The sequence below is a fragment of the Setaria viridis genome, chromosome 4 (genome assembly GCF_005286985.2).
Source record: "Setaria viridis chromosome 4, Setaria_viridis_v4.0, whole genome shotgun sequence".
In the NCBI taxonomy this organism is placed as follows: domain Eukaryota; kingdom Viridiplantae; phylum Streptophyta; class Magnoliopsida; order Poales; family Poaceae; genus Setaria; species Setaria viridis.
The window spans coordinates 5924880-5950695 of record NC_048266.2 but is presented as its reverse complement, the minus strand read 5'-3'; the positions used below and the strand labels follow the sequence as shown (position 1 = coordinate 5950695).

Sequence of the window (25816 nt, the reverse complement as noted above, 5' to 3'; positions counted from 1 at the left end):
CCCATGGCCCTAGCACCTCCAATGTCCCTATCGCCACCTGCCCCTCCGCGCCCTGTCACTCGTTCTGTTACTGGGGCAATCCAACGGGTCCACTACCAGGGCAAGACAGCCTCAACTACTTCTCCACCCTATCCGATTCCGGTGAACTATCGCAGTGCTCTAGCTGAAGCCAACTGGCATGATGCCATGGTTGACGAGTTCCAGGCCCTCATCGACAACGACACTTGGCACCTCGTACCGCAGCCGCCTGGCGCCAATGTTTGTGTCGGGCAAGTGGATCTTCCAACATAAGTTCCATGCTGATGGGTCCCTCACCATGCACAAGGCACGCTGGGTCATTCGTGGCTTCTCCCAGTGTCACGGCATCGACTACGATGAGACCTTCAGTCCGGTTGTCAAACCGGCGATGATACGGACCGTCCTCAGCATCGCCACTTCTCATGCCTGGCCGATCCACCAGCTGGACATGAAGAATGCATTTCTTCACGGACACCTCATGGAGACTGTCTACTGCCAGCAGCCTCCCAGCTTCGTCGACCCCGCCGTTCGTGATCACGTCTATCTTCTGCAAAAGTCCCTGTATGGACTGAAGCAGGCCCTGAGGGTGTGGTACCAGTGGTTCGCCTCCTTCTTTTGACAGCTCGGCTTTGTCGCCTCCCTCTTTGTATACAAAGAGGGGCCAAGCATCGGCTACCTACTGCTCTACGTCAATGAGATCGTCCTCACCGCCTCGTCCTCGACTCTTCTTCAGTACATCATGGGCGTCTTCACTCCAAGTTCGCCATGACAGATCTTGGTGACCTACACCACTTCCTCAGCATGTCCGTCACGCGTTCCTCCCAGGGCCTGTTCCTATCTCAGCGATAGTACGCCCTGGATCTTCTTCAGCGTACTGGCATGGCTGAGTGTCACTCTACAGCGACTCCCGTTGACACTCATGCCAAGCTTTCGGCACACGACGGTGCCAAGCTCCAGGACGACTCTGAGTATTGGAGTCTTGCTGGGGCTCTTCAGTATCTCACTCTGAGTCGACCTGAACTAGTGTATGCGGTTCAGCAGGTGTACCTTTTCATGCATGACCCGCGAGAGCCCCACATGGCCTTGATCAAGCGCATCCTGTGCCATGTGAAGGGCACGCTCTCCTCCAAGCTTCACATTGGCACCAGCCCTGTTCAGTCTCTAACTGCCTACTCTAACGCCGATTGGGCTGGCTGCTCGGACTCCAGACGCTCCCCCTCCTGCTTCTGCATCTACCTCGTTGACAATCTGGTGTCTTGGTCCTCCAAACGCCAGTCCATGGTTTCTCACTCCAATACTGAGGCGGAGTACTGGGCTATGGCTCATGCTATGGCAGAGTGTTGCTGGCTACGTCAACTTCTTCAGGAGCTTAATGTCCCTCTTGCTTTGGCCACTGTTGTCTACTGTGATAACATGAGTGTTGTCTACATGACAGCCAACCCGGTGCATCATCGGAGCATGAAGCACATCGAGATTAATATTCACTTTGTCCGTCAAAAGGTGGCCTTAGGTGAGGTCCGGGTCCTCCATGTGCTGTCCTCCCACCAGTTCGCCGACATCATGACGAAGGGCTTGCCAACTCCTTTGTTTACTGAGTTTACGTCCAGCCTGTGCGTCCGTGATCCTCCCGCTTCGACTGTGGGCGGGTATTAGGAAGTATATGTGCATATTAAGATGTATTTATTCTTTCCTTGTACACTTGATGTATTCCTTATACTCCAAGCCATATTGGCCATATATATAGAGGTTACCCCCCTCATTAGGGTGTGTCGTGTTTCCCATCTACTTCTTTACATGGTATTAAGAGATTAGATCGTGGGCCTCCTCTCCTCTCCCTGCGCCTTCCCCTTGATTCGCGCAAACCTAGGCGGCGCCCCCTGCTACGCCGCCGCCACCCACCCTCCACTGCACCTCCCAGTCCGATGCCCTCCCTCCTGTCGTACGCCATGTCCTCCGCCAACTCCTCTGTGTCCGGCAACACCACCGCTCCTGCTACTAATCTTGTGCCACCTCCTAGACCGTCCCCTGCTGCCGACGGCAGTGCATCTGTGTGTAACATCCGCACAAATCACCAACTAAAATCACCCGTTAAAAATCATCTTTAAAATCTTTTTACCGCTGAGCTCCCGGAAATCGGAAATCTCCCCAGCAATTTCGCCATCCCGGTACCCATACCGACTCCCACCTTTTTATCCGTGCCCGTAAATCTCGCCGCGTGCCGTGGTCATACGCCGCGCGCATGCTCCGACCGCGTACCGAAATCACCGCCGGTCCCTCTCTTTTTCTTTCTCTTTTTCCCCCTTTTCTTTCCTTTCTTTTTCCTTCTCCCTTTCTTCCTTCTTCTTCTTTCTTCTTCCTTCCTTCTTCTCTCTCCTTTCTTCTCCTAGCACCCGGCGCCACATCCACTGGCGCCACTCCTCCGCCTAGCCCGGCGCCACTCCTCCGCCTGGCCCGGCGCCATTACTCCCGCCGGTGCGCGCGCTCCCTGGCGCCACGCCGCCCGGCCGCCTTGGGCCCGCATCCGGGCCACGTGCCGCCGCCGGCGCCGGCTCCCCGGTCGGTCTAGCCCGCCGGCCACCCCGGCCGACGCGCCACCCTCCCGGACTCCCAGCTCCCGCACGCCGCCGGACCCGCTCCTTGCCGTGCCAACCACTGCGACGCCACCTCCCGCCACCCACGCCACCGACCCGGTCTGCCCGACCCCTACCTCCGCCGTACACCGCCCGTCGGCCGGACCCCCACCCTTGCCGCCGGCTAGCACGCCACCGCCGGCCTATAAAAAGGGGGGGCGCCTTGGCCATCTCCTCCACTCCCAATCACCGCCGCCGATACCCCGTGCCGAGCCTCCGCCGCCGCCACATAGCCGCCGCCGCCCCCGTGTGCCACCCGAGCCGCCGCCGCCGAGATGCACCGTCGGCCGCTCCTCCCCCATTGCCGCCACCCACGGTAAGGGAGGCAAAATGGGGCCTCCACCCCATCCTCCACCGCCCCAGCCCTCGGCCGCCGCCGGCGAAGCCGACCGGCCAGCCGCCGCCGGCCACCATCCACTCCCCCTCTCTTCCTCTGGTTCCTGGAAGAAGAAAGAGCAAAATTCCTAAGAATTCCGATCTGACCCCCATCTTCTCCCAAATTACGAGCCGATCCTCCCACCACTCTCATAGCAGCTTCACAGATATGCCCCTCCACCTCTAAAAGTATTTACAAATAGGTCCCTGGTTTATTACAAATCAGTCCTAAACCTCCTGTTAAGCCCCTAACTCATGTTTAACCCGTCATTTCATGCGCCAAACTTCCTCCAATTAACCCCAAATTTTACCATGTCATCCTCCAGAATACTTTCACCGATCTATATCCAAATTTCCCAAAAATAATCCTTCTACCTATTTTCCGTTCACGTTTCCTGTTCGTAGCTCACTGTTAGTCCTCAGGGGTGCTGGTGAGCAACAGGAACCCATGGAAAAGGAGTAAGATCTTGGTGACTTAGGTCCCGGTTACGGTCTCATGGACGAGCCGTGAACCCCTTGGGTGTTTCCGCGAGGGCTAGCCAGTCTTAGCTAGGGTGGGTAATGGCTTTGTTAGGATCCGTGCCGTCACTAAGGTGATTGTGATGCGGTACCCTACTTGTGGGAAAAGTGTACACCCTCTGCAGAGTTAAAACCTATTCGGGTAGCCGTGTCCACGGCATTGGATGAGTTACGGCTTGGTCACATAACTAGCAATTGGGCAAGGATGTCATGTGTGTGTGTGGGGGTTGGGGGGGATTTTGGGTCGTGTCCGGCAGATGTGCCGTACGCTATGGCGGATGGGGAGTCCGATAGCGATAAAGACTTGGATCCTTTGGGTAGGATCAACCCCACTCAATGTTTCGGGTATTAAAGGAAAACTTTACAAAAACCCTTTTGGAAAAGATCCCCTGCATGTGTTAAAATTTAGCTTTTCCGCAAATAAACTCTAGCCTATCCTTGTTATACTTGTGCATAAACTTGCTTGTATCCCCCTCCGTGGATGGGGTTGGACTTGTTGAGTACGTTTGTACTCACCCTTGCTTCGTTGCTACAGAGGAGGACCCGGACTTCGTCGCCGAGGACCTTGAGTAGAGGTTGTGTCCGCACCCGACGCTGCCTGTGGTGTTGGCCTGCCCAAGATGCTGCTGCTGGCGTGTAGTCCCGAGTGCTGTCTTTTGGCAGTCGCTTGGTTAGCCGCCGTTATTTATTTGCTGTTCATCACTACGTGGCTTTCACGCCCACTCCCTCGGGAGTTGTATGGTAACTGAATTATCTGTCGAATAAATGTGTTATCAGCCTCCTGGGACTGATATTTGTATCACATTTAGTCTCTACTTATGTGGGGACGCTTCAGGTGGTATCAGAGCCGTCGTTGGCTGTAGGACGCAACCTTAGGACCGGATTAGCCCTTTTTGACCAAAACAAAAGAATTACAAAATTTCTTCCTACCTTTGCTCTATTGTAAAACTAATTTGTGCCCCGGATCTTTTCCAGATGGCCGAGGAAGGATGGGTCAACAGCCACTGCCTGGAGGAGCCTGGTTTTCCAAGATTGTTGTTCGCCTGCAAGGACCGCCTCGGGATTTATGAGCGTCCGGTGTACACCAGCAGGGAGTACGAGGACCGCGGGACCCCTCGGTGTGAGATAATTATCTACATCGGGCGGAGTAGCCGCTATCCGGACATCCAGCCATGGAATGCGACTGCCACCGGCTTCCGGCACAAGGATACTTATCAAGTGGCAGCCTGGAAGGCCCTCCGTTTCCTGTGCTAGATCTATGAGAGGCACATTGGCTGCACTCCGATGAGGTTCTACCCGCCTGTCAAGAAAAACCGCCCGGTTTGGCTGGCCCGGGTACGGACCTTGGAAGGATGTGGACAGCGCGAGGATGACCCCACTGTGCTGCACATGGATGCCTACCTTCTCACCTTGGATGAGCTCTACGACAAGCAGGCTGCTAAGTTGAAGCAGCGAACCCGTAGGGCCGAGGACGCAGAAGTTATGGTGAGGAGGCTTCAGGTGAAGTTAGCCGCCGCCGAAGCCCGAGCCGCGGCCGCTCAAAGCAATGAGGCCATTGCCGTTGAGGCTCTCAAGGAGGCTGAGGATCAGCACTCCAAGGAATTGAAGGATGCCCACCTCACCGTTCGTGCCAGAAGGAGGATGGTGGCCATCGAGGACGACGAGGCTCCGATCCTTGAAGGGATTCCCATTGTCCCAGGGCCCAGTAAGCGGAAAAGCCCGGATGCCACCCCGACACGACCACCTTCGGAAAGGAACTCCGAGGTGTCGGATGGAGTGGTTCCCGAGACCCCTCCCACGGGCGGGACTCTGAAGGATGAGGTGCTGGCCCTTCTCCTTCCATTAGAAGATCACTCAGTCCAGGGAGAAGACTCGCCCCGCGAGTAGTATGCCCAGCCAGGATTGCCCAAGGAATGAAGCCGTTATGGTCCACAGTTTAGAGTTGTACCCCTCCAGTTGTGTTGCTGTAATCGGTCGTGTAGTGCGTGTTTTGGCTTTACCCCCAGTAGTGTTGTACCCCCCCCCCCCCCGTGGCAAAATAAATAAAATCGCTTGTGTTTGTTGCTTGTTAGTCTGTGTGTTTGTAGACAGGAGGTGGATTCTTTCTCTTCGAAAATACGAATTAACCACTTTAAAGATCACTAAAATCCAAATCACACTCTCATAAAAGCCTTACTCAATCTGCAGATGCCGCCCAAGCGTGCCACCAGGACTTCCCCAAGTCAGGCCCATGCCACCCCCAGTGCAGAGAGGCAGCCAGAAAGGCAAGAACCACCTCCGGCAACGCTTCCTGAGGAGCAGGAAGTGAGCCAGCCGGAAGGAAGGGGAGAAAGTCAAGTGGGAACACAGCAGCCATCGCCCCCCTATAGAATGGCAGCCTCAGAGTTAGCCGAGCTGAAGAAATAGTTGGGAGAGTTGCAGCAGAGTGGCTTTATCAGGCCCAGCTCATCCCCGTGGGGAGCCCCCGTACTTTTTGTCAAGAAGAACGACGGGAGTATGAGGATGTGCGTGGATTATCGTGCACTAAATGAAGTCACTATTAAGAACAAGTACCCTCTCCCCAGAATAGATGACCTATTCGACCAACTGAAGGGAGCCAAGTATTTCTCCAAGATAGATCTGAGATCGGGGTACCATCAGCTCAAGATCAAGGAGAGCGACATCCCGAAGACAGCCTTCGTCACCCGTTACGGTCAATTTGAGTTTACAGTGATGTCCTTTGGATTGACCAATGCACCTGCTTATTTCATGAACCTCATGAACAAGGTGTTTATGGACGAGTTAGATAAGTTTGTCATAGTCTTCATTGACGACATACTTATTTACTCCAAGAGTGTTCAGGAGCATGAACACCACTTACGGGTGGTCTTGGAAAAATTGAGAGCCCACCGACTCTATGCTAAATTCAGCAAGTGCGAATTTTGGCTTGAGAAAGTGGCATTCCTGGGTCATATCTTGATCGCGGAAGGAGTAGCAGTTGATCCTGAGAAGGTTGAAGCTGTCTCCAACTGGCAGCAGCCCACTAATGTTAGTGAAATCAGGAGTTTCCTGGGTTTAGCTGGGTATTATCAGAGGTTTATTGAGGGATTCTCCAAGATAGCCCGGCCCATGACAGAGTTGCTCAGAAAGGATAAGAAGTTCACCTGGACCGAGTCATGTGAACGGAGTTTCCAAGAGCTGAAGAAGAGATTGACGACAGCCCCAGTGCTAACTCTGCCAGACATCCAGCGAGGCTTCGTCATCTGCTGCGATGCATCCCGACAAGGATTAGGATGTGTCCTCATGCAGGATGGGAAGGTTGTGGCATATGCTTCCCGACAACTTAAGCCCCATGAGCAGAACTACCCAGCCCATGACTTAGAGTTTGCAGCCGTAGTGCATGCCCTCAAGATCCGGAGACATTATCTGATTGGGAATAAGTGTGAAATCTACACCGACCATAAAAGCCTAAAGTACATCTTTACCCAACCCGATCTGAATTTAAGGCAAAGGAGGTGGCTAGAGCTGGTAAAGGACTACAACCTAGAAATCCATTACCACCCCGGCAAAGCTAATGTTGTAGCCGATGCCTTGAGCAGAAAGTCCTATCGACAGCCCGGACCCGAGAATGCCCGTCTACGAGAGGAAGTGGCCTGGTTGAATGTGCATATCATTCCCCAGAATGCTAGCCGCAGGCTGAGTGTCCAGCCCACCTTGGAGGATAAAATCCGAGAAGCCCAGGGTTCAGACCAAGACTTAGTAAAAATCCGCAAGCAAACCGGAGAAAATAAAGCCCCGGATTTCAGGGTAGATGACAAGGGAACCTTGTGGTATAAGAACAGAATTTGTGTCCCCAAGGACGGAGAATTCCGGCAGACCATCATGGATGAAGCCCATAACTCAGCATACTCCATTCACCCCGGATCCACAAAGATGTACATGGACCTAAATCAGAAATACTGGTGGAATGGAATGAAGGCAGACATAGCTCAGTTTGTCGCCCGTTGTGACACCTTCCAAAGGGTCAAAGTCGAACACCAGAAGCCAGCCGGCTTGCTACAACCCTTGCCTATCCCGGTTTGGAAATGGGATGAGATCGGCATGGATTTTGTAGTAGGCTTGCCCAGAACTCAGAAAGGAAATGACTCCATATGGGTAATAGTGGACCGACTCACTAAAGTTGCTCACTATCTACCCGTGCGGACCACATACGGTGTAGACGGGATGGATGGGTGTTCCTTGTGTGGGATGCCATGTTGTTGTGCTCGTACCTTGGTGGTTGAGCAATGTCGGGAGATATCCATCCTGTCGTGATTAAGGACCGAGTTGATGTGTCATCTTGCCTAATTCCACCATCGTGCAACCACTCGACCGTTGTATGGGCAACGGCTTAGCATAAATCCCACTAGCTGAACTGTTAGTCCTCAGGGGTGCTGGTGAGCAACAGGAACCCATGGAAAAGGAGTAAGATCTTGGTGACTTAGGTCCCGGTTACGGTCTCATGGACGAGCCGTGAACCCCTTGGGTGTTTCCGCGAGGGCTAGCCAGTCTTAGCTAGGGTGGGTAATGGCTTTGTTAGGATCCGTGCCGTCACTAAGGTGATTGTGATGCGGTACCCTACTTGTGGGAAAAGTGTACACCCTCTGCAGAGTTAAAACCTATTCGGGTAGCCGTGTCCACGGCATTGGATGAGTTACGGCTTGGTCACATAACTAGCAATTGGGCAAGGATGTCATGTGTGTGTGTGGATTGGGGGGATTTTGGGTAGAGTCCGGCAGATGTGCCGTACGCTATGGCGGATGGGGAGTCCGATAGCGATAAAGACTTGGATCCTTTGGGTAGGATCAACCCCACTCAATGTTTCGGGTATTAAAGGAAAACTTTACAAAAACCCTTTTGGAAACGATCCCCTGCATGTGTTAAAATTTAGCTTTTCCGCAAATAAACTCTAGCCTATCCTTGTTATACTTGTGCATAAACTTGCTTGTATCCCCCTCCGTGGATGGGGTTGGACTTGTTGAGTACGTTTGTACTCACCCTTGCTTCGTTGCTACAGAGGAGGACCCGGACTTCGTCGCCGAGGACCTTGAGTAGAGGTTGTGTCCGCACCCGACGCTGCCTGTGGTGTTGGCCTGCCCAAGATGCTGCTGCTGGCGTGTAGTCCCGAGTGCTGTCTTTTGGCAGTCGCTTGGTTAGCCGCCGTTATTTATTTGCTGTTCATCGCTGCGTGGCTTTCACGCCCACTCCCTCGGGAGTTGTACGGTAACTGAATTATCTGTCGAATAAATGTGTTATCAGCCTCCTGGGACTGATATTTGTATCACATTTAGTCTCTACTTATGTGGGGACGCTTCACTGTGTCGCCACCTGGTACCGACAACTCCTCTAGCGGTGCGCCCCAAGCTCCTCCTACCGGCGACGCGCCCGGCAACGTCGGCGGTGGCTTCATCATGTACCCAGTGCCACTGCCTGCCGTCCACCCCTACGCCACCATCTCTGTAAAGTCTCACGCCCCCATGACCCTAACAATGAAGTCCAACGCCTACTCCAAATGGGCGTCCTTCTTCAAGTCCATGTGCGGCAAGTTCGACCTCAAGTTGCACATCGACAGCACGGTGGCGCCCTATCCCCAGGACCTTGACTGGGATCAAGTGGATTGCTGCACCCGCTGCTGGTTCTTCGGCTCCGTCGATCTCCATCCTCGACCTTGCTATGACTGATGACGATCAGATCGTCCGGGATCTTTGGCTCACCATCGAGGGCCTATTTCGTGCCAACAAGCAGTCCCAGGCAATGTTCCTCAGCCACAATTTCCACTCCATGACACAGGGCAACTCCTCCATCATCGAGTATTGCAGCCACATGAAGACCCTCACTGACGCCCTCTGCGACGTCAACCATCCCGTCTAGGACTCCCATCTTGTCCAGAACCTCCTCCACCTCCTCCGCGACCTCAACCCACGCTTCTCCAACACCGTCGATGACATCGCCAACTCCACCGCCGGCTTCCTATCCTTCGCCTAGGTGCGGGATATGCTCGCCCTGAAGGAACTTTGCCTCGCCAACGAGGCGAAGATCTCCAACTCCACCACCCTCCTCATCGAGCACTCTTCATCGTCTACATCCTCTGGCTGTACGGGCGGGTGTCGCCCATTGTTTGGTTCTGTCCATACGGGCAGGGGCACTGCAAAGCCATAGCAACGGGATGGCCGATGTCGCAGAGGGCGTCGGTGAGGGTCTTCATACGGCTGCAGTACTTCACGACGGAGGAGTTTCCCTGTGTCATTGAGTGGAAGTCGTGGTTGAGGAAGATTGCCCGGGACAGCTTGTTGGTGCGAAATAGGCCCTCAATGGCGAGCCAAAGATCCCGCGTGGTCTGATCATCATTGGTCATGGCGAGGTCGAGGACGGAGTCATCGATGGAGCTGAAGAACCAGGAGCAGACGCAGCAATCCACTTGATCCTAGTCGGGGTCCAGGGGACAGAGCGCCACCGTGCCATCGATGTGCGACTTGAGGCCGAACTTGCCGCACATGGACTTGAAGAAGGACGCCCATCTGGAGTAGGTGTTGGACTTCATCGTTAGCATCACGGGGACGTGAGACTTGACGGAGATGGTGGCGTAGGGGTGGACAGCGGGTGGCGGCGCCGGGTACATGATGAAGCCACCGCCGCTGTCGTCGGGCGCATCGCTGGCAGGAGGAACTTGGGGTGCACCGCCAGAGGAACTAGCAGTGCCAGGTGGCGGCATAGATGCACCACCGTCGGCAGCAGGGGGCGATCCAGGAGGCGGCACATGATCAGCAGTAGGAGCGGTGGTGTCGCCGGACACAGAGGAGTCGGCGGAGGACATGGCACACGACAGGGGTGGCGCCGAACAGGGAGGTGTAGCGGAGGGTGGGTGGCGGTGGCGAGGAGGGAGGCGCAGGGAGAGGAGAGAGGCCCATGATCTATTCTCATGATACCATGTAGAGAAGTAGATGGAAAACACCACACACCCTAATGAGGGGTGTGACCTCTATATATGGCCAATATGGCTTGGAGTACAAGGAATACATCAATTGTACAAGGAAAGGATAAATACATCCTAATATACACATATACTTCCTAATAGTGTCGATGCAGCCTCATAGGAGGTTTTCGAGCCATAGGAGAGATGCGCTTCCGATCACCACAGGGAAGTAGGCAGCTATCTGGTCGTAGGTGCCATGCGCAGCCTTGACCGCGATGCAGTACATCTTCAGCCAGATCTTCGGGTCGTCATACTTCTTGTTGATGGCTGGCTTGAAGGTGGGTGGCCACTAGACAGCCCTAAGGCGAGGGGTGAACATGGCGAACCCGTCGATGTCCATGTTGTCGTCTTCCATGAGGTGGTAGTGTATTAGTGGGGCCCTGGGGCGTGCGCCGTTGTCATGCTGGGGTGGGTTGTAGGCATTGCCATGGGCGCCATAAGCGATGGTCGTAATCATCGTGGTAGCGTAGCTCCTCCCGGTCGTTGCAGGCCTCCTGCTCCACGTTGCGGTTTGGCTGGTTGCCGACCCTTGGAGCGCTAAAGTCGTGGTTGTACGGGAGCGCCGACAGAGCTCCACCTCATCCCGCTCCTAGTGACAGTTGTTGAGTTCACCACGGAGGCCACGGTGGTCGCGGAGATGATCCCGCTCCAGGCCGACCGCGACATTCGCTGTCTCCTCATCCGTCATGACAACAGTTGTCGCGGTGGTGGTTATCTGGTCAGTGGTCATCATCGTCGGGATGGTGGTCATTGCTTTGGGACTGGTCCACCACCTCATCTTGAATGGATTCCAGCCGACATCACCTGTGGCGTCCATGATTGGCTTAGCAATGATCGGATCTACTCTGAGTAGATCAGCTTTGGGAGTGACAAGTAGATGTAGATCTGAAGTGTGATGATCGGCTTATTGAGCACCCTAAGATCTGCTGCAGTTGCTCTGAATCCGAAAGGTTTTCCAGATAGGCAAAGACAGCCCCTGGTTGGCCTGGGGTGTAGCGAAGACATCGTGGCCGGCTTGTTTTAAGTCGGACTATAGATTGCGAGCACGCAGGGGTTTAGGGCGCCTCTACCGACCTCCTGCGTCGTCCTGGCCACCATTGTTGCCGTTGTTAGGTGCCGGCGTGACGGGCGGTGTGTCGGCCTTAGGGAGGCAGGTGGCTGATGATTTTTCTCGGCTCGTTCCTATTGGCGGCGCAAACCACGGTCTCGATTCCTGTCATTGTGCCCTTCCTCCTAGGAGGAAGTTTTGCTATCACAAGAAGGTTCGTGGTCAGAGACAGTGAAGACTTTCCGATCTAGTGATGTAGAGCTTCCGTCGTCACCCTCGCCATAAGGGTTTGGGGTTAGGGCAAAGCGAGGGACCTGGAACTCGCCACAGTCCGAAAACTGGATGGGTTCAGGTTGGTCATCAGATTGGATCTGGAAAGACTGCACGAGTTTTTCAGAAAACATGGCAACCGAGTTCTTGATGCTAAAAGGGGCGCGAGTAGAGTCCTGTGCCAACCTTCCGGGGTATAGTGCTGCCTCGAAGAGGTTGATGCACTCAACAATGGTTTTGCTGATGCGATCTAGCCCCGCGATTAGATCGGAGGGTGTGGGTGGGCGGGTTGCCGCGAGGATGCGCGGGATCCTCTCTGAGAGAGAGAGAGAGAGAGAGAGAGAGAGATCGTCGACCTGCTGGGCAGGCGGCGTGATGATCCTCGACTGAAGACCTTGCTTCGTCAATGCGGGTCCAATGGATGCCGAGCTGGCGGCAGACACCAAGTCGGCGATGGAGGCAGCGGAGTCGAAGTCCACCGGCATGATCCCAAAGCAGAGCTAGATCGGATTGGCTAGGAAGTCCTTCATGCTCTCGTGGAAGATGACGTTAGGGCGGGATGCCATCGAGCTCGCTAGAGAGGATCTCATGATCACCCCTACCTGGTACACCAAATGTCGGATTTAGTGACCCGCAGTCCACCAGGGGGTTACCCAGGTGGTAGATTTGTAGGTGGGGGAGATCGCAAGACCAAGAACTCGAATGGTAACATATAGACGCTAGGTTAGACAGGTTCAGGGTCTCTGAAGAGTAATACCCTACGTCCTGTGTTCTGGTGGATTGTATTGCTGGTATGGGATGCGAAGAGTTGACGTACCCTCGAAGGGCGTCCCTGGCCACTTTATATAGGCTGACGACCTAGGGTTACAATCGGATAGGATCTAGTCCTAATCGGTTGTTACATGAAAAGCAATCTGAGTCGGACTACAACAAGTATCCCATAATATCTAGGCAGAATCCATTCGCCCGGCCTCCAAGCTTGTGCTCCACGTATCTTTATGCCTTGGCCCGCACGGAATGGTCGGGCGAGACTACCTGTCAGGGCCGACCAGTATCCTAGTCGGTGGAGACCCGTGGGTACTCTTATCCCTCATTAATTGAACAAAGTTTTTTTCTTATTATTTTTAGTGGTAAGTATTTCCTAGATGGCTCTAGCTTTGCATCTTGGTAAGCTTCCAAGGATGTACCTTGTGAAGGACCTAAAAAGAACTTGTGCTTGGTTTAGAATCCCCAATCCAGGGTGGACAATGGACTCACTAATACAGAAAGGTACATCACCACCGGCCGCCAAACATGCATCACTGCTGGTTTGGGGTTCGGCGGATAAAGGTAGGTGGTGATAGGGACACCTATCACTGCCGGACCTAGAACCGATGGTGAAGCCCAATTAAAAAAACCAAACAAAATTGCATGGCCGCCTCACCCCCAGCCGCATGCCGCCGGAGCCCCGTCGTGACCTGGAGAGAGAGAGGGGGGTGGCGCACCGCCGAGGTCGCCGCCGCCGCATCCACCCGCCGAGGCCGCCACAGCCCCGCACAACGCGCATCCCCATGCGCTACCGCCACTCCTCACTACCAAGGGGCGAGTGAAGGGGAAGGGGAAGGGTAGCGGGAGAGGGAGAGAGGGAGGGGCCGGGGAGAGAGGGAGCTCCAGTGGAGAGGGAGACGCAGGAGGTGAGAGGTAGGCTGAGGGGAGCGGAGGTGGGGAAGGAGGTAGAGGATAAGATGGGAGCGGTGGATGTGGATAATATGGGGGAAGAGGAGCGGACGAGGGGGGGAGGGAGCTAAACTGTGTTGGAAAAAAATGGGTCCGAGGGAAGGCCATCACAAATGGTTCCTATTAGGAGCTAGCGGTGTTAGGTATCACCGCCGATTCGTGTTTAGAACCGGTGGTGATACTTGTTTTCACCACCGGTTTTTACACCCACTACGCCCATCCATTTAAGAACCGGCGGTGATATAGTATCACCGTCGGTTGACCTAAACTAGTGGTGATAGGGTGGTTAGGATGGCGAAATCTGTAGTAGTGACTATCACTAAAAAAAACTTGTGATTCTTGCATGGATTAAGGCGGAGTAAGACCCTTGCATGGGTGCTCCAATTGGGACTAGAGTGCTTACTCTTTGATACACAGGGAAAATCGATCATTTTGATCTTTCTATTATATTTCATAATTTTGTTTCTTAGTATTGTCATGCTAGTTTAAATTTTTGGAGCCCAATTCAACCCCTTCACTTGGGCTTATGAAATCTGATATTATTTGAGCCAAAGAAAAAAAGAAACCAAACTGCAACCCGACCAACCCTCCTGGCGGCTTGCTAGTGCTAGGAGAGGATGATGGCGTGAGAAAAAGAGTCACGAAAATGAGGTGACGAACGACAGGGGAGAGATTCGATCCTTTTTTTTCTTAATTGAATAGGAAAAGAAACCCTAACCTTCAGCAACTAGCTAGCAGTACCTAAAAACCAACATTATTTTTGGGCTGAAAAAATGCACTCACAATTTGTTCCTTTTTCGTGTGACAGCATATGGCTCGTGGGAGCCAAATTAACGGCCTCAACCTCTGTGTGAAGACTCCCAAGTGATTTGCTAATGGCAATGGAATAACTTTGTCTCTCATCTTCTCTTATCAGAAACTTTGGACATTCTTTGGAGCATCTAAATGAAAAGGTTGTGAATTTTCAGACGATGAAATTATTTTTTAGAATATGCATGTGAGAACTGTGTATATTTATATTATATTCCCTCCTTCCTATGACTTCAGGTAGCACCGTCATATATAAAAGGAAGGAGGGAGTAAGATCGGTCAACATAATGATATCCGGTAGCAATTGGCTGTTATGCTTGGTAAGGATAGGTTTTCAGTTTAGTATTACCACCAAAGCTGAGCTGGGGCAGGCATGAATGATAAAATTGGAGACGAGAACAGGAACATCACAAAAAACCACGCTGTCAATCTATAGTATGGAAATTGACTAAAAGATGCCTCGTTTAATGTATTATGACTCCAATTTTAAAGTTGGGAATAGTGTAGGTAGCTGAAGTCTGGCTAGTACATACATATATAGCACTCGACCCCGCTGTTTACATGATAGTGAGGTTTCCAATTTAGTCCTTGATCCATTTAACAATTGTTAGTTTGAGCCCTTATTACTGATTTTAACCGCAAAAAATAAGATTTACTTTTCGCTTTCTTTTTTTTTGGGGGGGGGGCATGAAATTTGTTATTTATATGCATGACCAGAAACTAGAGATTGACAAAAAAAAAAAGGTACTCTCTAGGTACGAAATTATAATATAAGCTGCTGTGAGACAATCAAACTGTTCATGAATATTGAAACGACGATGACGACACACATTCTCCGTGTGACCCAATGCTAGCGTAATGCAAAGGATCCTTTCCCCTCATCAGCCACTGCTAATAATAGCGCGTCAAAAATTTAACCAAAAAAAAGAGCCCCGTATTACCGCGGTACTGCTCGCGCACAGTGTGCGTACGCGCCATGATTGCACATCAATCAGGGAAACCAGCACATCTCGCCATAAAAAGGTGATGCGTACAGCGCGGTTCGATACACCAACAAACCCACCGGTCACTAACCTGGTCACTGCACTGCACCCCGCGATACGTCCACTCCCAGTACCAGTCAGGTCTCGTACCACTCGAGTACTTGTACTCCAAGCGAGCGAGCACCAAATCAATCGGAGCCAACGGGAAAAAGCAACCAGACGCTACGCGTATCATATCATCACGGCGAGTTACGTTCGTACGGTGACCCTTCCGGCCGGCCCTCCCCGTCGCACGTTCTGGCCCAGCGTCAGCACCAGCCATCCGTTCCGTTCGTGCCCACCCGTCCCAAGTCCCAACCCGACCCCGACACGTCCGCCAGGCGTCCGGCGTGCCAGCCCAGCGCTATCCGCCGAGCCAACGCCGTGGAAAGCGGCTCGGCCTCCGATCCCGTCCGCGCGTGCCGACCGGCTGGCCCCCGCGCCGATCCCACCGCCGATCCGCCCACGTGAAAATGCGCGAAAAGCCACACGGCTCACGCCGGAACAGGGGGGGAGGGAATAATCCCGGCGACGCGGGCGGGCGCCGTCCACACACTCGTTTCCCCTTCGCGCGCGCGGGTGCGCCTGCATGCCGTCGGCCGCCAGTGGCACTGTTCCTTATCAGGAAGGGAAGCCCTCCGCCATGCCATGCCGCGCCGCTCCCGGGGCCCGCGCGTCAGCCGCACGCCGGCACGCTTCACGGATAGAAGTTACCGGGCCATAAACAAGGACCGGCGGTCAAGAGGAGGATCCCTCCTGCTGCCTTCCTGGCTTGCTCGATTTGTTTAATCGCAGGTTACTGTGCCGGGTCGCCGCGCCAATAGGAAGGAGGCCAGGGAAGAAACCCGCGGCCTTGTCTGGCGTCGCTTTCCTTTCCTGTCGCTTCGGCTCGGCTCTCCCCCTCGCCGATTGGCGCGAGTCGCGTTTTGGGGTGCCTTTTTTCCCCCTGCGAATCCACGGGATTTCTCCTGGCCTTTTTTGGGGACGAGGAGGAGGAGCAGGAGGAGGAGGAGGCTGCGGCGGGGGGAGATGGCGCGGGAGATACGGCGGATAGAGAACGCGGCGGCGCGGCAGGTGACCTTCTCCAAGCGCCGCCGCGGGCTGTTCAAGAAGGCGGAGGAGCTGGCGGTGCTATGCGACGCCGACGTCGCGCTCATCGTCTTCTCCGCCACCGGCAAGCTCTCGCAGTTCGCGAGCTCCAGGCACGCACCCCCGCTCCTCCGCCCCCTCCGTTGCTCGCCACCTCTCTCGCATCTGCTGCCGTTTTCGATGCGTTCGCTTTTCTCGCCGTGGTTTTCAAGTTGAAATGGTTTTAGATCTGGCTCTTCTCCTTTACCAACAACGTTGCCGTGGTGTTTCGGATCCTTGCACTAGGGTTTCGAGCTTGGCTACCAAGAGATTTCTCTCTTCTCCTTTTCTAGGGTTTGGTTTCGGTTCCGAAGACGATCAACTTGAGAATTTATTTCCTCTAGAATACGGTTTCTGTATGCTTTGTGGAATGAAAATCCCTACTTCTCTTGTACACTTCCTTAGTTGTGTGTCGATTCTGGCGGATTTCATGAACTCGCTGACACCACCGAGAATGGGGAATTTTCTACAGTATTTTCCCCCGATCGTTATCGCGCGGACCACTCTTCTGCCAGGCATGCTTTCGCATGTGATGGATATGGCAGATTGCTCTAGCTCGTGGTACGTTCTGATGCCGAGAGCACTCTAGTGCCCGGTTAATTTGCTGCGCCGCCGCGGCGTGTCCTGTTGCAAAAACACTGCTCATGTCCAGAGACAATCGACCTCTCTGGATCGGCGCGTGCCGGGCGTTGATAAGCGAAGCGGCCTTGCGCCCCCTCTCATGGCGACCGGCGTGCCGTACCTGTGATTTTATGTGCCCCGTACGCCGCATGCACGGGACGTGCTCATCGCTCCCCGGGTGGAGCTAAGCTATCTCTTGTGCTTTGTGCGCTGCTGGGGTAAATTATTCTGGACTAGTACTCATGTGGTAGCTGCCTATTGAAACCCGTCAGGTTTTTGGTAGCTCTTGCTTACCATTATTGTTTGGACTTGTTGTTTCTGCGCAAAAGAAAATTTTAACATATTTAGGTACGGCCTGCCTATAGCATGTTTGATGACGATGAGCATTTGGCAATATATTTATTTAGCAGTACAGATTAAAGACGCATGCAGCAACAGGCATAATTGTATGTACGATTGCTGTGATATTAGCTTATCTAAACGCCCGGTTTGTTTCAGTTTTTATGTAGTATGGTTTGTTCCGTACTACGTATGTATGCCTGCAATTTGTTTTTTTTAATCCAAAAATGTGTAGGTGTCGTTTGCTTGACCTGACTATGGTCAAGATTCCTTTGAGGGTTAGCCAGTATTGATGCTTTGAGCAATTCACTGTTTGAGACGATAGACATGTACTGATGTACTTTTGTTTTGAGATGTACCAAGTACCAACTGATGCATGTGCTCCTGCATATAATATCATCTTGAAGAACAGCAATCATAGGGACGAGAAGTGCGCGCTGCCACGTAGTATACTGTCTTATGGACCTCTTATATGTGTTAGGAAAGGAAGGCTTGTGTACTCCTCGTGCTTTAATTTGTCCTTAAGCACCATTATGCTATCTGCTGCGTGTCATATATCTATCAACACGAATTAGATGAGTGGATCTCTAAACTATTCAACAAAAATTTATAAAGTCTGCATACAGGACATTTATACGCATAATCATTTCTTATGTTTCTCTAGCTAAGAGGCTAAGAGCAAATGCTTGTGATAATGCCTCCCAAACAGAAATAGAAAAATGAAAAATTATAATGTTATTAAGGGATACTAAGATGCTACCTAATTTCTTGATAAATTCTGTATGCCAGCAAAGAACTGTTTCATCAAAGAGTTTCTGAGGATCATACATGCAGATGCTAAAACTAAAGCACAGATTTTTTTTTCTTCTTTTCCTCTAGCTAGTGACCAACTCATTAACTCTCAAATTGCAATCCTTCAAAGAACCAGATCGAACTAAGAATAGAATCTCTTTTACACACACACTACCGTACAATAAGAAACATGTATGTTTGAACTTTACCTATATGTGTTTTGACATGAGATAGAAAATGGTAAAAGCATGCGGTATATCTTATGTTTTGAGCTCCAAAACCTAGCACCTGATCGAGATGACTCAGTGTTCGCTGACTGGTGTGGCATTGGGCATATCAAAGAGTATGCAAAACACTATGAAATGAATAATCCCCATTATTATATATCCTTGGCACTTGGTGGCTCCGGAAGCACTACTGCAATAACTGCATGCTAAGGAATGACACCGAGAGTTTAGGATTTTAGGTTATGCTGGATAGATTTTGGGTGAAGCCAATCTGTGGTGTCTAGCAGGAGGGAAGGGGCCACAGAACCCTTCGGCCACTTAGATCCTACTGGTTATTTGAGTTTATGTATGTGTTGTTTTTATTTTGTGCAAGGTATTTGCTTTGCTACACTATTGGAAAATTGAGCATTCGTCCCGAGGCTTAGTATCAGTTGCATTTTGGCCCGGTACTAATATGAGCATTAGTACCGGGCCTAACAGCTAATCCCCCGACGAGCCCCCCATGAACCCCTTTAGTACCGGGTGGAGGCTTCACCCGGTACTAAAGGTTGCACATTAGTACCGGTTGAAGCCTCCACCAGGTACTAATGTGCCTGAGGGCCTTTAGTACCGGGTGGAGGCTTCATCTGGTACTGAAGGTTGCACTTTAGTACCGGGTGAAGCCTCCACCGGGTATTAATTTGGACTTCACTAGATTGAAATCCACCGCACGCGTATGCTCCTCACCATCTTATCCGCACGCCTCCCTCTCTCTCCCGAACGGCTCTCCTCTCTCCCTTTTCCCCTCACGGCGGCCTCGCTTCTCTTCCTCCCATTCTTCCAGGCGCACCCCTCCCCTCCCCTCATGGCTGCCCCTCCCTTCTCCCCTTCGTGCGCCCCTCACTACGACGCCAGTGAGGAGCGGCGGCGGGGCGAGGTGAGGCGACAGCACGGCGGTGGGGGAGCGCAGAGGCGGAGTAACGGGCGACGGTGCGGGGAGCTGCAGCGGGTGACGGCACGTGGAGCAGTAGCGGGTGATGGTGCGTGGAGCAGCGGGATCTGCAGGCCAGTGCGGTGGGAGAGCGTGGAGGCGTGGCAGGGGCAGCGGGATCTAAGGGGTGGCGGCGCGGCAGGACGAGGTGCGTGGCCTCACCTCTCTCTCTCTCTTTCTCTCTCTCTCTAGGCGAGGGCAGCCGGCGGTGCAAGGGGGCCAGCGGAGCGTGTCAAGAGGGCGGCCGATCAGGTGAGGGGGCTGGCAGGGGATCGCGGGGGAGGCGAGACGGCGGGGACGAGGGCCGGGACCAGGCTCGGGTGACGAGGAGGAAGGGTGGCAGGCGGTGATGAGGAGGAAGGGCGGCCAGCGGTGACGAGTCGGAAGGGCGGCTCTCTCTCTCTCTCTTCGATGCGGGGCTTAGGTGCTGTGCTGCTGGGGCTCCGGGGCTCGGGCGGACGGCAGCGGGGTGCGGTTGGGGCTCCGGTCGGCGGATTTCTTTTTTAAAATTTTTGTAATACCTCTTTAGTACCGGTTATTTGACCTGGTACTAAAGGACTCCCTTTAGTACCGATATAGCAGTACCGGTTGCACAACCGGTACTAAAGGGGGGTTTGGAACCGGTACTGAAGGTGGATTCCCCAGTAGTGCTAACTTAGTTCTGGGCGCATGTGTTTGGGTGATCTTCCCCTTTAAGGTAAGATCTTATACTCTATCCGTTCTTCTCTCTTCTTAACACAAGATATGCAGCTCCTCTATCCGTTCTTCTCTCTTCTTAACACAAGATATGCAGCTCCTCCTCCGTATTTGATAAAAAATTTGTATATGATATGATTTAATCTCATTTTCTAGCCGTTCCACCTTATATGAACCTTTGGAGATCAATTTTGTGAATGTCATATTTGACATGTCACTTTATCAAATGGACAGCATATGCATATGTAATTGGAAGTGACTGCACAAATGGATCAATTTGTATTGAGGCCCAGTGCAGGGCTGCAGGCTAGCTACTATTATGTCACCACACATATATAGTACTGAACTGAGGCCCTGTTGGAACATGGAATGTTTTTCTTTCAATTCCTACAGAAGAATTTTCCTATTAAATTTCTGCATTTCAAGCCAACCCATAACGATGCCAACCTTGTCATACTATTATGTTTTTAACTACTATATCCTCATTGTCGTTCTAAGCTTTCTTTATACTTTTTTCATTATTTATTGTAACATTTTAGTTTGGTACAATATTGATATATTGTTTTTTCTTTTTATGAACAGTATGAATGATATCATTGACAAGTACAGTACACATTCTAAGAATCTGGGGAAATCAAATCAGCAGCCTCCTATCGATTTGAATGTATGTTAATTAAGCAATATTTTCTTTCTTTTTTCCTTAGATCTTTTTCTTGCTAATAGGCTAGCTGTGTAAAGCAGCTTGGCCGGGAGTACAGAAGCAAGAAGTTAAAAAAATGTATGAAAAACCTTAACAGATATATCAACTATTATCTGCAAAGTCAAGTGGGTCCACATGCAACAACTATTTTTTCTGTGCCAACAATTCAATATAGTGTTTTTACAACATTAATTGGTCCCAAATTTCTTTAGTGTAGGGTGCACAAGTGTCAGTGAGCAGATTTAACTTTTAGAAAAAAACGGTATGTTTGTAGTTAGTGTTGGATTTAACTTATAGACTAATCTTATTTTCCCTTTTTCAGGTAGAGCAGAGCAAGTACAGTGGTTTGAATGAACAACTCGCAGAAGCAAGTCGTGGACTTAGGTTATGTTTTAAATTTGTTCCATATTGATTGTGTGATACAAAGAAAAATGTTTGAGATAGAAAAGGAAGGTTTTAAGTTAACAAATGATTTTACTGTTTGCTACTGTAGACAGATGAGAGGTGAGGAGCTTGAGGGATTGAGTGTAGATGAACTGCATCAAATGGAAAGGAAACTTGAAGCAGGACTGCATAGAGTGCTTAGTACAAAGGTAGGTTGACTGCTCATGATGAGCTCCATCCTTCAGCTTCGTGTTTGAGTTGCAGCTTTGTGTATAACTGTATTTTCACACAATGTATGTCTCTTCAGGACCAATTATTCATGGAACAAATCAACGAATTACAGCAAAAGGTGAGAAATGATTATATAAACCCGGTTGCTTTTTTGAATTGTTTATGTCAGACAATATATAGTAGGAATTACTGACATTTGGTGCACTGATATTTTAAATAAGGTGCTTTGTGCAATTTTCATTTTGTTTATATGCTATTTTTACATGAAGCTCGTATGAAAATCTGTATGCTGCAAGAACCTTGGGAGATATTCAGCCTAATGAATGCTATTGCTTTAATCAAAAAGTAAAAGATTATTTCATCCTGGTTTCGTAATTTCCTGATTTTTCTTTTTAAAAAATTCAGGCTGAATTTTATGGATTCAAATTTGAGCAGATTCTGGAATGTTGGGACTCGAACCTCATTTAATATATGCATACATAGCAGATATGGGCATGTCAAGATTGTGGAAATATGATTCAGTTTACATGGGTGTGTGTGATAGTTCATGCGTCAATCTCCTATGGACGGATTATTACACAGTTTATAGGCACACACACACAAACGATGTGAACAGATGTATGCCTAACTCTTTGTCAAGTTGTTATGATGTTTCTTAGTCTTATCATTTAATTTTTTGTGAAATAGTACACATGTACTATATTTATTTTATTACGCCATCTGGCAAAAAAAATGTTAGTTTTTGGGGATGTTGATTTCTCCATATTCCATGGAAATGTTTTGCATCTGCAATTCAACAGATTTTCATGTAGATATTTGGAATAAAGTATGACCTTTTTCCACAGAATTGTCATGTAGGATTAACTTGCAGGAAGTGCATCCTTCACCATGCACAAATGGAATGAAATATAATTAAAATGAGGGGAGAATGTAATGATGCAATTCTGTTTTCTTTTGTTCGTGTAGGGTGCACAGCTGGAAGGTGAGAACATGCGTCTGAAAAAACAGGTTACAAATCAGTATGCATTTGTTAGGACTTCCATCTATCCAGTGGCAGCAAAGAGCACGTTTATATATCCGTTCATTCTTGGATGCAGGTGCCTCAGGTGCCAACGGCTGGCACAGCGGTAGTTGCTGCTGATACAGAAAATGTCCTCACTGAAGATGGGCAATCATCTGAATCTGTGATGACTGCATTGCATTCAGGAAGCTCAAATGACAACGATGATGGTTCTGATATATCCTTGAAACTATCGTGAGTTTACTCCAAATTAAAGAATCTTACGCATATACCCTGCGTGAGCAAGAAGCCAGGACCTAGCTAAGAAGTTTTTAGATAACTTGCAACATATATTTTTTTTAAAAGCTATCACTTTGATTGGAGTGTATATTCTGAGCCCTTGTCATGAAAACTACACGTTTTTCTTTCCTTTGTACATTGATTCTAAAGATCTCACCTCAAATATGAACTCTTTGGCCCTGCAGGTTGCCTTGAAAGTAGGGACGACGCCCATGCATATACATTATCTGCACAAGTGGATGGATCGGATGAGTGCTACTAAGAAGAGGGAGACTGGAACAGTGCCAAAACTTGAGATCGGTTTAACCAGAGCTGCTATCTACAGTTTAAAGTTGCGATGCTAAATTTGTAATGGTGTATGCATTATCTTCGTTCTGAAAATTCTACTATTTGCTGCCTGTGCTACATTGTTCATGTCATTGTATTTGTTGACTCCTATATGAAACCTATGCCCAGAGCTTACAAATAGTGGGTTTGATTTAAGCCCGTTCTTGTATAAGAGCCTTTTCCCGTGATGATTTGTTTCACAATATAAGACTGCTGATTGCTGCGATGTAAAAACTGAAATAGTAAAACAAAAGCAAAAATTATGGCGTCGCCCGGGTTCGAACCGGAGACCTTCAGTGTGTTAGACTGACGTGATAACCAACTACACCACGACACCTTTGTACTAAGTGGTTGACTTCCACTAATATAAACAAATTGGGCCTGCATTAGCATGACCGTGCCCTAGAAATTATTGGGGCCGTCTCGTCTTCCTTGACTGATCTGAGCTATAATCTTTGCGAGGCCCGTCGGACGGTCGGGTTACACCAGCCCGGCCCAAACTGAGGTAAAACTACGACAGGCCTCGGAATGATCCCGCGTCCCCAGTTTTTTTTTTGTCTACCCGGCCCGCCTTCGCTCTACCGCCGACAGGCAGGCGGGGCGGGCTCGGTTCCCGGCATCTTCCGTTAGAATCGAGAGAGGGCAAAAGGCAGGCCGATGCAGGTACGTTGGATTCGATGTCTGCGCACCGTCGTGTTACGACGATGCGTTCGACCTGCACGATCCGGGGAGTCGGATCCGGTCCAGGACACTGTGGGGCCCACTCGTCCTACGAAACTGGAACGCGGGCTGCCGTTCTGGAACCGTCTGTCTACTCCTCCTGCCTGCAGGTGCTTAATGGCAACCGGGCCCACTCGTCCATTCAACCTGGCTGCGCTCGGTCGAACCGCTCACCGGTCACCTCCGATGATCCGAACGCGAGTAATCGACCAGTCACTACCGACCAGACGTCATCCCACTTGCGATCGCGCCGCACCCATGGGGCCCAGTGTGATGCACCGACGCATCATCCAGTGCACTCAACTGCTGCAGGTTCCGACCCATGCCGAGCCGGGCGCCTACTCTCTCTGCTCTGCATCCACTAGCCGTACAGCCTCAGCCCTGTGGACCGCCGGGGCCTGGAGGCCGGAGCAGGGCGGCGGTGCTGAGCAGTGAGCAACAATAGCCAGCCTACGCGCGGCGCGGCGCCGCGCCGAGGAGGCCGGCAGGTCAGGTGGAGGCCGAGCGCCGGAGCGTCACGTCCGTGGCCGTGGGCGCGGCGTCCCCACCGCCGCTCGCTGGCTCGCAGTGGCAGTCGCAGTCCCCGCAGCTACTGGCTCTGGCTGGCTGGGCTGGTCGCCGATCGAGGCGGGCAGGTCCGGACTCCGGAGGTCCCAGGTGATAGGACAGCGATGGATCGTCCGGTCGGGCGGTCACGGCTCACGATTCGTGGCCTGGCAATTGACCCGAGATGGGGCGGCGACGAGAGGGTCAGACGTGCGCCGGTGGCCGGGGACAACGGGCACGGCCTGGCCTAGCCGCCTACGGACAAAGGGCGAGGGAAATTTGGAGATTTGTCGAGACGGGCGGAAAGGGTGGAGAGAGGTGGAGCGTCAGATTGATAGGCGGGTGGTGCGGGCCCACGCTGGGCGTGAGGCCAGGGCCAGCGGCCCAGCGCGTGCGCGTAGATGGTTCCGGAGTGACGGGTAGGTGAGGGACCAACGCCAACGGGCCAAAATGTTTGTTGTGAGGCCATCTACTCCGACGGAGTATGAGGTACAGAGGTGCCGTGGCCGACGAGGTTGCTGCTACTGACGCAATCGCGCAAACCGATCCTCAGCCGGCCTTGCCGGAATTTCCATTCGCGACGACCTAAAGTGAGTTGGTACATGTTCGCAGAGGGGCACGATTAAACTATCTTTGTATTGCCTAAATCCTCCGTTTTAGATTGTGTTCGGATCCCGTTTAGGCCAGCTAACATCGTACCCACTTTCCAGCTAAAAGTTAATGGTTATTTACCCCTAGCTAACGCAGCCAGTAGTTAGTTGTTGCTAACACATCTAAATAGGTAATTATTGGGATCCAAACATGACTTTAATAATATTTGACGACTTTTCAATTCTTTTAAAATACATAGTTTGCTACGAAGTCAGGCCAAATAATCCTGACTTCTAAACTGTATAAAATAATTCATATCAATATTTTAGCTAGCTCTAATTTTTCCAAGCTAATAAAGTACACCCAAGCCCACTCACAACATTCAATGGGCCAAGCTTTTTTTACTCACCTCCAGTTTAAAAATTTCCAAATGCTTCTCTTTGTTTTCCTTAGTTCGTTTATATTATAAGAGTATTGATGCGGTATACAACGTTGTGAAACTCCATGCCAACATAGAATGCTCGAAAAGAAAAAGAAAACCGTAGTCTTACCTCCTCTCACTCAACCTTAAATGGTTAATATGCTTTCCCTTTTTTTATTGAGAATGAACCTTGTCAATTACTCCCTTTGTCCTAAAATAAACTTCATTCTAGTTTTATTCTAAGTCAAAACTATTTTAATTTTAACTAAATTTATACAAATAATAATCATATTTATCACACCAGACTAGTATGGTTGATATCATGACCATTGCTCATTTATTTGATATTGTAAGATAGTATGAATTCGGATAACTCTAGAAATCACCTTAATTTTTGAAAGAGTGAGTATTCAAAACAATTCAT

At 50.9% G+C, this 25816-nt stretch overlaps 1 protein-coding gene and 1 non-coding gene across 2 annotated transcripts; one reads left to right on the top strand and one right to left on the bottom strand.

The window, feature by feature from the left end:
* The first annotated feature begins 16164 nt into the window (after positions 1–16164).
* LOC117853203 (MADS-box transcription factor 55) lies at positions 16165–23286 on the top strand. The gene is made up of 8 exons (XM_034735580.2): positions 16165–16601; positions 20755–20836; positions 21195–21256; positions 21366–21465; positions 21564–21605; positions 22454–22495; positions 22585–22742; positions 22973–23286. The coding sequence occupies exons 1-8, from the start codon at positions 16429–16431 to the stop codon at positions 22980–22982; spliced, it is 669 nt and encodes a 222-aa protein (XP_034591471.1). The 5' UTR covers positions 16165–16428; the 3' UTR covers positions 22983–23286.
* Positions 23287–23377: 91 nt separating this feature from the next.
* On the bottom strand, positions 23378–23451 carry TRNAV-AAC (transfer RNA valine (anticodon AAC)). The gene has a single exon. It is a non-coding gene; the product is annotated as a tRNA-Val (tRNA).
* Between the last annotated feature and the right edge of the window lie 2365 nt (positions 23452–25816).

Excerpts from the sequence above, each read along its gene's own strand:
- LOC117853203 (XM_034735580.2), top strand. The coding sequence starts at position 16,429 with ATGGCGCGGGAGATACGGCGGATAGAGAACGCGGCGGCGCGGCAGGTG. Across the intron at positions 21,257-21,365 it reads GAAGCAAGTCGTGGACTTAG|ACAGATGAGAGGTGAGGAGC; the intron begins GTTATGTTTTAA and ends TTGCTACTGTAG. Across the intron at positions 22,496-22,584 it reads ACATGCGTCTGAAAAAACAG|GTGCCTCAGGTGCCAACGGC; the intron begins GTTACAAATCAG and ends TCTTGGATGCAG.